Genomic DNA, 11,171 nt, shown 5'->3' on the forward strand with positions numbered 1-11,171 from the left:
GGTATATAAATACAACAATCTGATGTACTTTTTAACGAAATATTTAGGTATATCGGAAAGCCACACATCTGAATTTGCGACGTTAAAGCGAAATTAATTTTTTGCTCTTCCAATTGTTAGTGGGTGGGTAACCACATACTGTGTCGCTACTTTATCATTATTTACTCTGTGCAATGAAAATTTAGACCAAAGGCGCTGAGATTAAAAAAAACCATCTACCACAGGAATTTGAACCGTAGTTATTTATTTGGTGTATACTCTGCATAGCGGACTCTCTCGGATACCGCAGAAACACTTGAGCGGGTACTTTCAGTGCTTAATCGCGTTTTGGTGAACCTCAATCTTCTTCTTAAGTAGTATTAAGCTGGGAACTTACCGTGATACGTTTGTATTTTGGAATTATGGCCATGGTGAACAGGAATATTCTCGGGTTGCGAATTAAAACCACCGGTAAGATTTATTTTTATTGAGTTCGTAACTATAGCGTTATTTATGTGTGGTGGCATCAGGAGATTCTTCTGTAAGTGAAATGCCATACGTTGTTAGGTGAAACCCTAAGAATGTCTATGAAAGGTTAAGTCACTTTAGATTTAAGGAATAAATTAATCCACTCCTATTTACTTGGAAGTTATTTGGTTATTATTTTTCGTGATAATTTTAATTTTTAAGAACATTTGTTTAAATAGACGAGTTCCTTAGGTAAAGTCGCGTTATAACGGCTAAAGGAAATGAAACTAGGATTTTTAAGAGCAAGTGTCACTAGTATGAAATTGCATTTAAATTTTCCAAATTTGAAGAACTAAAAAATAGACTTGCCGAAATAAACTACGTTTAAAAATCTTCATGAAAACCTCTTAAGAAATTTCCATTCCCCCCCCCCCTCCTGCAGAAAAGCAAGAAGCGCCACGAGGTATTTTAAATTAGTTGTAACTAGACTTTTTTACTAATGTTTTAATTAATACCTAGAGTTGTAACGACGCCGGTCTTTTAAGTGATAAGCACTCTAAATTGCCTTATGGTTTCGTCCTACGTTTTAACAATTTGGTTTTAAATGAGAAAAAGATTAATTGAAATCTAATTCTCGAAAATAGCCTTTTCTAAAATTGTGAATTTAGTTGTTGCCCCTTTAAATTAGGGTATTATAAAATACCTAAAGCATGGTCAAAAATCGGACACGCCAAAGAAAACATGTTTTAGTTAATTATCAAATCTTAAGGTGAAGGTTGTCATTTCTCAAAATAAATATTTTTAATAAAAAATATACTTTTGACCTAATGTTATACCGGTTATCCAGTAAAAAACGTTTTGGAGCTAATAGTCCAAAAGGAATTTGATATTTTCAGATCGCATAGCATGTCTTTAGATGATACAAAACTCAATGACCTAGAAACATATCATCAAGGTAATTTTTAATCAATATCGAGAATTTTTAAGCTTAGCGACTCCGTTACAATTAGAAAGGTGTACGCCATCGCATTTAACGTTTAAGTGACTCTGAACCGATGTTAATGGGCCGATAGTAAACCAAAATTATAAACACCAAAAACAAGGTGATAAATAAACATGTTCAATGACCAACTATCAACATAAATACTAAATTAAATTAAGCTCAAATTAGGTTGGTGAAAATCAATTTAGACCTAAAACGTGATGGCGCACATTTTTTTAATTGCAACCGACCTTAACTTAGCGGTTTTTATATACATTTTGAATTACCTTGAAGACGTGCTTCGAGGTCAACCGAATTTTTATAGCCCAAGATATCGTACAAGATAGAATTTGTCCTAAATATATCGATGCCGTAGCACAAGCACTTCCTAAATTATTAACATCTAATCATGATCTCTTGGAAATTGTTATTTATGACCTTGTTTTGGATGTTTATTTTGTGGGATTCCAATCGGCTAATTTACATCGTTTCTAAGTCACTCGGACATACACTACAATGGCGCACACCTTTCTAATGGGAACTGAGTCTCTAAGCTTAACCGTTCTCGAGATGGATATTGTATGGCCTCGTGGACATGCTACGAAACTCGAGGGTGTTGAACCAACTATTGACCCTTGCTGCGTGTTATGCGCAGGGCTAGCCCTACCATAGCGCGAACGGAGCTGTCACTCCTAGCGCAAAATTTCGGGGGGCACCTCAGTGGTAAAGCAAAATAAAGGAAAAAATATTTTTATATTATGGGCAAGCAAGGGGGGTGCCATAATCTGATCTCGCTCAATCCTAAAATTTGCCTCGGGCCGGTACTTGCTATGAGATCGAAAATATGGAATTCCTCGAAAAAATAGCTTTTCGATTATTAGCTCTGGATCGTTTTTAGTGGACACCCTATCGTTCAATAAAAAATAGCGTTAAACAACAGAAAGGATAAAATAAGGGAACTATGGAAACTAAATAGTCCGTTACATCTTGCGCACGCACGAAAATTTCTCAAGAGATGCTATCTCCAAGCGTCTCGTGTTTCTTGAAATCGGTCTGTGTGACTGGTCGCTGTAACGCCCAATTATCTCCATTGAGGGCGCTCTTAACAGTTAGTAATATTGTTGGTTAAATTAATTCTTCTGTGAAGTACATGAAATTAAACTTTAACAAACTATCGTTGGGATTAATGTCAAGGTTGGCGTAAAATTGGCGCCCAAAGAAATCAGTATCGAGAAATGGATACGTCTTTCGTATTATCTATAATACAATCTTCTGCTAGAACTAATAGTGTACAAATTATCGAGACTGTGTCGTCATCTCCCAGAAATAGAAGTGACGTTACATCATGGTTTTTAACTCTCACTTTAAATCAACATTTATAAAATTGCTTAAATGTAATGCTATTTTTATAAAAACAATTCCCTCGTAATGAATCTTAAAATTCTAACTTAAATTTGGCTACTTCTTGGTAGGTATTGTTTAATTTTGGGGCATTCTGCTCCCTTGGTTTGTGCCTGTAGTTGTGGCCTGAAATCATTCCGACTTAGTGTCTTAAGCAATGCTCATTGCAAAGCTAAAGATTCAATTCCTCTTGCACATTTTCGGTTTTTGGTGTCGCTGGTTTGATATCTCACGTCACGCGCTGTTATAAATATTTTGTAAACGTTAGTCTTAAGATAACATTTGACCGGAAGTTCAACCCCCAAGGTTATTTTCCTCAGAAAATGGAATTCTCTCGTAAAGTTGGTGTGTAAAGTTAAATAAAAATAGGAACAAATTTTCTTCAGATATTTTAACGATTTTCTACTTTTATCCCAGCGCCTATTCTCGGGAATAGTACTCCCAATATCTTCATGAATTGCGCCACTCCACCTGCCACTTCTGTTCCACTTGAAATGTTCACACCGGGCTTAAAAGCTCGAAACACGGACAGACCAAGAAGCGCCGGATTGCCCCGACAATTCTCTCCAAATGTGAGACGATCGCCGAATTCTTTGAGGTACTTAAGTCTATCACCGGCCAAAGGATTGGATAGGTTTGTTACTTGATTTTGTTGTTACTCGCTAACGGTAATTGTTTGGACAACAACTATGATTTGGTGTAATTTAGGATAAACAATAGTTGTATGCATTCGATTTTAAAGTTAAAACGAAGAGGGTTTAAATAGATTTTAATAAATATTGCATAATTATCTGTGTAAGAGCCTAAATTATTAGTTCGTTGTCTTTTCAAATATATTTCAGTTAAAACCGGGGGAAAAGATTAATCTGCCGAAAATATCTATAGGGGGACAATCCATTATCCTCCCCGAATGAACTTTTGCCACTTGTTATTAAAGTTTCTCGCCTCACGGATAAAAAACAATTGATAGTTTAATGAAAACAATTTGGTTCAAGGAAGAATATTGTTTGCCAGATTTAAGGCTGTGTCCAGGTTTTTGGTAGTTTTTTGGAAGCCCATATCTCTGAAACGAAGCACTTTAGGACCCATGTTTTTTTAGACATTTTTTACTCATAGAGACCCATAGAATACATATAGAAAGTTCCGGTACTCTTATCCGTAACACCCTGTATAATATTCTCATATTCACATAAATATCTACAGGGGGACAATCCATTTTCCTCCCCCAATAATTATATATCTCTAAAATAAATGTGTTTGCGGATTTTAAATCTTGCGTAATATAATATTCTCATATTTCGCTATATGGTGTGTAGCGTGGTTAAATGTTTTTCTCCTGAGAAATATTATTGGTACCTCTGACATTTCCAAATAAAGTATGAGACGTTTCATTTCAGGTTTATCCCGAGCCGCGTACACAACGACTTCGAATTGAGCAGCCACAACCTGTTCGGAGAAGCCTCGGGGTCCGGTCTGTCCAGGAACCCAGAGGAAGCGCTACGCAGGTCGCCCATGTCCAAAGATTTGTTGGCGTTTAACAAGGTCCTCCGCTTCTCATCGCCGAAGTGCGCGGAAGAAAACCACGGTATAGATAACTAGGGCCGCTATGCAATGAATACAGTAACGAAAAATATAATTTCATATGAAGGACAATTGAATCTTTCGAGCCATTCGCCAAGAGAATCGAAATTTCGAAGACTGCCAACTTCCGCTGACAACGTATTAGACGCTCCGGGAATTGCCAATAACTTTTGTAAGTTCAGTTAAATGAAAAATTTACTATGTAAACTTAAAATATTGATAGCACTCTCTCTCGAATTTTGATTGAAGAATTGTGTGAATGTTTTAATTTAAATCGGGGAAGTACATGTATCACACATTACTAAGAATATATTTAGGTTGACAACACCATATCCGGTTCGTGATTCCCGGAAAAAGCTACGCCAGCCTTTCCTGTTGCAATCTTTTTAATTTTCTTCCGGTAAGAGGAAAAACAAGCTGGCACGATCGCCGGCTCTTTCGTTTTTTAGGTGGACCATATATTTCAAATTATCATGTTAAAAGGGATATATTATGCTAAACTGATTAAAATTTGGATATTACTGTATTATTTCTTAAGCGAATGTTTAGTTTTTCAGAGCTTCTAAGTTTTCTATCGGTTCATAATAAAGGTATATATGCAATGCTTTCCTGCAGTTTTGAATGCCATCGACTGGGGATCCAGTGGATTTTTAGCTGCGGCTTTGCAAAACCGAGTTTACATTTGGAACCCGGAAACGCAAGAGACCGATCTGCTCTTCGAGTGCGAAGGAGACAATGAAATGTCCGGAGTCCGATGGAACAAAGAAGGAAGCCTCCTGGTGACCACTATGCGCAATGGCCTCGTCAAGGTACTAAACGTCATCTCGTTACGCTTCTAGCCTAGGAAATCCCTCTTGAATTACATGTGTAAACACTTGGAATGTCTAATGCTTAAGGACCGCAATGTTGCGAATGTATCCGGAGGAACGGACGGGGGTTAAACTACGTCGAATGTTAAAAGTTTATATTATCTTTATATACAAGTATCGATTTAGGCTATTTAAATGAAACATGTATCTTCGTGGGTTCTAACTTATCAAAAGACTCCAATTACCCGGCAAAACCGAGGATTTGTACACCACAAAATGGCAGAAACAATTACTCTGTTTTACAACGTAATTAAAGGAAATTTGGCATTCCTTTGGAGTATTTTTTAGAAAATCGTGATATGTCTCAAAAAGTTTTTGAATTTCACTGAATTTTTCACTTTATTTCGAAATTGTTTTAAAACACCAACGGGAGCTTGTGAATCTATGTTTCAATAACTTTAGCAGTGAAGGATGCTGAATACTTAGCTCGTAAAAGATACATTGCACGCTTGTGGTGTTATCCATTTTTTAAATGTGGTACTGAATTGATCTGCGTCTGAATTTATAACCTTTACGGAACTGGTATAATTAATTAAACGTTCTATTAAGAGAAATGAAGAATTTCTCAAATCGAGCCATGCCTTGACTTCGTGCGGAATGTTACCATACGTGAATATTATCCAGCTTCAACGAATATAAATCTCAAGATGTTATTTTCCGTATAATTTCTTTACGAGTTATAACATAATTGTCGGCCATTAAATGTTTTACACCACTGCCTATAGGGAACTCTTTCGTTCCCTGGTGACTCAGCTAATGTCACCCAGATCTGATTTCGAAACTGGTACATAGAATCTTATTTTAGGCATGCTCAGAGAAAAATTATCAGTATACGGGAACGCTATTTAGATACCGGTTTATCCTTTTCAGCTCTGGGGCAAAGACAAGAAATACAAAGGATTAGTGACTAAGCACATGGAGTACGTCACTTCAACGTCTTGGAACAAGAACATTTTGTCGAGGTTCGTCTGATATTTTATATTAATTCAAATTTTTGGTATAATTAGAGCACGTACTGCTACTATTCACAACTAAAATGTTATTAGGAATGGGTTTAGATGCTTAGACCTTGTTGGACAAACCTAGAGGATGATTAGTCTGAGGTTTAAGTCTGATTCCCTTAAGCTATATCATTTCAAGAATCACATTGCATTGGTACTAATAATTTGTACTTCAGACGTTTTTTTCAACATGCTAATAAATTTTGCACCAACCGTAATACACCGTTAATTATTAACATTTTTTCAATCTATTTGGGGTACTTCTGCTTGGTGGTAGTGGGAATTGGTTAATTAAACGTGGGATTGACTGTTTTATAAAGAGTCTGCTGTTTTTATTTGGTTGGTCTAAAGCAACGAAATAACACATTTTTCTTTTTACACTGCACTTTGACGATACCTTTGAAACTATCGTTACCGAGAATTCATCAAGTAAAGGCGAAAAATAGATTTCTGCCTCCCTTTAAATGTTGCTAAAAAGCATAAGTAAGCCTTTTTTGGAAATTAATCCCCCAAAGCTACACCAAGGCTCTAGATGCATTCATGTAATAGTATATAGCATAGATTATTATTTTAACTATGTCTAATAACAGAAGGTAAGTAACATAACTAGAGAAACAATATGAACATACAAATGTTATTACCTTGAAACATTTAAGAAGGCTCCAAATTGATATCCCTTAACACGTTTGCTAAGTAAAAGCAGTAAGGTGAAAATGTTTATTGCCGAAATAAAAACTCATTTAATAGGGAAATATTTTTTTAAGGATAATTAGAAACCAAAATTAGAAGTATGTAATGTTTTTATCTGCGTCACGAGCGCAAGTTAAGTGCTTGCAAGCGGGTTTTAGATCCTGAAGGCCAGGGGCTCGCTACTGCAGCACGTGCTCTCTATCTTAAAGAGCTAAGTAACGTAGAAAAAAATGACAAGTGACCTTTCGTATTTCATAGAAACCTAGATCTATTGAAGACTGTCTCACTCCTGTGCATATTTGTTTATTTATCATTTCGTTAATTGAATTTAACCCCCGTGAGACAACTTCAATGTAATCAATGGCTGACCGCTCCACATTTTTTTGGACCAAGGGCGAATTTATATTAGTTTTAAAGCCATTTGGTGTAGTCAAGTATAAAATTTTTATTCGTTAAACCAGAGTTCTACTCTATCTCGCAAATATTTTAATTTGCGATAATTTAAATTTTGTCGGCTGCTGGATAGTTTCACCAGATTAAAAATGGGCACCACTCACGTGACTTATTACCCACCATTGTCCTAGATGAACCATTATTCATACACTATCTAACATCGTCATTATTCCAATTTAAAGCGGAGACGCCCTTGGTAATGTGCACCACACTAATGTGTTGAAAGGATCGAGCAGTACGATAAAAAGGAAAGTGACCGATGAAATCGTGTCTGGTTTAGCCTGGTCACCGAATGGAAAGTACCTCGCCATCGGAATCAGTGACGGCTCCTTCGAACTCTGGGAAGGTTTGCAGCACCACCTGTTGACAATTCCTGATTTTCATGTTGCCGCCATTAAGGTTAGTTAATTTCATTTATTTTGGGACGGTATACTATAAAAAGGGGTGGATTGTCTAATTTGTTTAGGGTCCCTTCCAAATGTTAAGAGCCTCCTTTATTATGTAATAATAATTACATTTCATGCTTCAACGGAATTTTTCGGTAGCCTATCAAGATACTTAAAAACTTTTTAGTTTCTGGGTCTGTTTTTATTCAGTGGCAAACAAAGAAAAATTCTATCAAGAATATAAATTTGTACATTTCAATTAAATAACTATTCTAAAAGGAAGTAAATTTCATCCGATAAATTTTGGTGCATTTATCGTTATCTAATGTTGAAACATGCTGAAATATTACTAACTCTTAAAAGTTTTATATGGCAATGTCTATATTTTTCCAGCTTAGACCGCTTAGTTTTAATGTGAATAATATACAACCGACTATAAGCAGCGACAAAAAAATACCACAAAGCAATGGTGCCTAAGCTCAAGTATATAAATCACCGGTTTAAAGGTCGATTTAGTCTTACTATATTTTTCGAAGAACGTCTTGAAGGTCAAGATGACCATTTTTGAAAGTCAATCCCAGTTGGGCAACACTGCGTTAAAAAGTAATATCTGATGGATAATTTGTAGTGTTATAAAGTTCTGTTAGTGCAATAAATAAACTTGGTTTAAAGGATAGGTTGAAATAAAATTTAGCAAACCGTTAGAAACTCAAAACGATCGCGTTGCTCGAGTAGGAAGTTTATCCGTACCAGGAGACATGTCTCCTGTCCGTACGTAGAGTAGTTTTTCAGATACTTTCTGCTCAGACCAAATTTTTTTATTGATTCAGGCGATAGCATGGTGTCCTTGGAATAGTCAAGTCTTGGTAACTGGAGGAGGGATTAAAGACCAGAAAATCAGGATGTGGGTGATCGAGAGGTACCCTGTCTCTTCCGTCGAGGACATAAGCAGCCACGCGGAGGACACGCACTCTCAGATTTGCGACATCGCCTGGCCAGCGAACCGCAAGGAAATCATTACCTGCCACGCCTCGCCAGACTTCAAAATTGCTTTCTGGAAATACCCCTCTCTGGCTCCTCTCGGACAAATTCATGGTTTGCCTTTTAAATACCTCAAAGTTGTTGTAGTCGTTTTTATTATTTTACAAAACACTTTTCTCAAGGTAATTGTTTAACCTTATATACTGTCAGGGCCGGATTATGACCTTGTGGGGCCCTAGGAAGAAGCCAATTTTGGTGCCCCTTGTAGACTTGGTGCCCTAGGCCCAGGCCTAGTCGGCCTATTGGTTAATCCGGCCCTGTATACTGTGCTGAAGTATTTTTTATAAATTTAGAATTTAGTTGGTGGAAGAGCGAATTCAGTGTAAGCAACGACGGATCTACTAGATCGAGGCAACTGAGAACAATGCATTGAGCTTTGGTGGTAGTGACTGTTTTTCTTCTAAGCTACCGCCTACTAATTAATTTAATTTTATATTATCTATTTATAATTTTATATTCGTCTCAAATACATTAATCAAGCGTTATGAACATAGATTTTTGTATTAATTAAACAAATATAAAACCTTTGAAACGAATTATTGCAATTCCAGCAAAGTGTTAAATGCACAGGCCTATTTATAGTGGGCCTAAATTAGTTCACGCTTGTCTATGCAATAGCAGTCGTTAAGTAGCAGTATTTTTAGAAATTTGTACCTTTTGCTACATTCAAAAGTTACGCTCTTCTTTCAAAATCGGAGGTTTCCACTTGTATCGATTCGTTCTTAGTCAGTGATAAGTAAACACCCATCTAAGAAATATTTTAAGGTTCTTGTAGTTAATTTATTAATTTCAAATTCCCAAATATTCAAATGAGGTATAAGTTTAAAACATATTCTGTCGAATAACGATACAAGGTGGTCAAATAAGTATTCTAATAATGTTCTAATTATAGGCAACTTGAGAAAAAATCTATATTGTTTAATTGAAACCTCAAAAATAAATTAATTCATCTAATCAGGGGCGGAGAAAAAGGTTGCATGGGTGCAATGAACCCCCTCATATTTCAATCTAGAGAATAATTAAGTTTTTGTAACCTCATAAAATTCCGAAAGCACAAAAGTCTATAATTTTACAATTTCATACAACATTTTTGGGGGTTTACTTTTGTACTGCACCAAATAGTTTCTTTCCTCCGTTCCTGGAAATTAATGCAAATTTGTAGCCGAAATAGCCGAAAAATTGACATTTCGAAAACTTTTACTGGTCTAAAAGCTTAAAATTTTACAATGGGCGGGGTAATTACGCCTAGCGATATAAGCTAGTATTTGTCCACCCTTGTCTTACCAACCCAAAATGTATTTTCTTTCAGGCCACCTGGAGCGCGTTTTGTCCTTGACACTCTCCCATTGCGGTCAAATGCTGGTGAGTGCCTCGGCCGACGAAACCATTCGTATCTGGAAATGTTTTCCCCCTAAAAGTAAAGAGAAGAGAACGCAGAGACATATCCTGGCCATCAGCATTCGCTAAAAATGTTACCGTTGGTTCTAAATTATTGAAAGCTTTTAAATTGTTGATTTTAATGGATAGATTTTTTAAATATTATATGTAATTGAACAGTATAAAGTAAGTGTATTTTAACACAAATATTGGTTGATTTTCATTGATGTGTTAAAACTTATTGTTCGACTAGCTATTTAATCATCTATTACAGCGGTTCCCAAAAGGTGTACCGCGGAACCCTGGGGTTCCGCGGAAGGGTCACAAGGGTTCCGAGAATTCGAAGCGCGGCCATCTTTGTTTGTGTCAGAGTCTTTTAAGAGAAGTAAAAAATTTTAGTTGGGGTTCCGCCAGAATTAGCTGGATAATTTAGGGTTTCATAGCAATAAAAAATTGGGAACCACTGATCTATGACACATTTAGAAGCTAAGAGCTCATGAACGTTATTTGCATATGCCTATCGAATCTTACCGCAACATAGGGTCACTGTTTTCGTTATTAAAAACTAAAATGGGGTCGCACTTCAAAAAACCTTTTAATCCGTACTAACAATCTCTTAAAAACTGATAGATTAAACGGGACGTTCAAATCGACTAACTTCTGTAATGGCCATTTCTTCTTTACAATGGTGCTATCTACGTCGATAAAATTTGGTGAACCAAAATTTCTGGTTATCAACGATTTATATTTATTTAGGTTATTTTGGTCTACAATTGTATTTCTTTCTTCGTCAGTTGGTCTTTAGCTCAAAAAACATCCTTCGAAAACACTCGGCCGGAATGATTGAAGAATCGATATCTACCACTGCTTCACTTATTGTCCACTGAAAGCGTTTAGTTGTGAGCGGTGTTTGTTGATTAGTTGATAATATAATTCTTGTCCC

The 11,171-nt window shown here is 36.2% G+C and overlaps 1 protein-coding gene across 2 annotated transcripts; it reads left to right on the top strand.

The window, feature by feature from the left end:
• Nucleotides 1–314: 314 nt before the first annotated feature.
• LOC149945602 (cell division cycle protein 20 homolog) lies at nt 315–10,435 on the top strand. 2 transcript variants are annotated; one of them, XM_090175707.1, is made up of 9 exons: nt 315–450; nt 3,248–3,464; nt 4,228–4,415; nt 4,479–4,583; nt 5,027–5,220; nt 6,151–6,242; nt 7,607–7,823; nt 8,641–8,905; nt 10,161–10,435. In XM_090175707.1, the coding sequence occupies exons 1-9, from the start codon at nt 402–404 to the stop codon at nt 10,316–10,318; spliced, it is 1,485 nt and encodes a 494-aa protein (XP_090031833.1). In that variant the 5' UTR covers nt 315–401; the 3' UTR covers nt 10,319–10,435. The 2 variants fall into 2 exon arrangements, with proteins under 2 accessions (XP_090031833.1, XP_090031834.1); XM_090175708.1 differs by having other exon boundaries at nt 3,248–3,428.
• Nucleotides 10,436–11,171: the final 736 nt, after the last annotated feature.

Source organism: Leiobunum rupestre, chromosome 5, assembly GCF_980474605.1.
Source record: "Leiobunum rupestre chromosome 5, qqLeiRupe1.1.hap1, whole genome shotgun sequence".
NCBI classification, from domain to species: domain Eukaryota; kingdom Metazoa; phylum Arthropoda; class Arachnida; order Opiliones; family Sclerosomatidae; genus Leiobunum; species Leiobunum rupestre.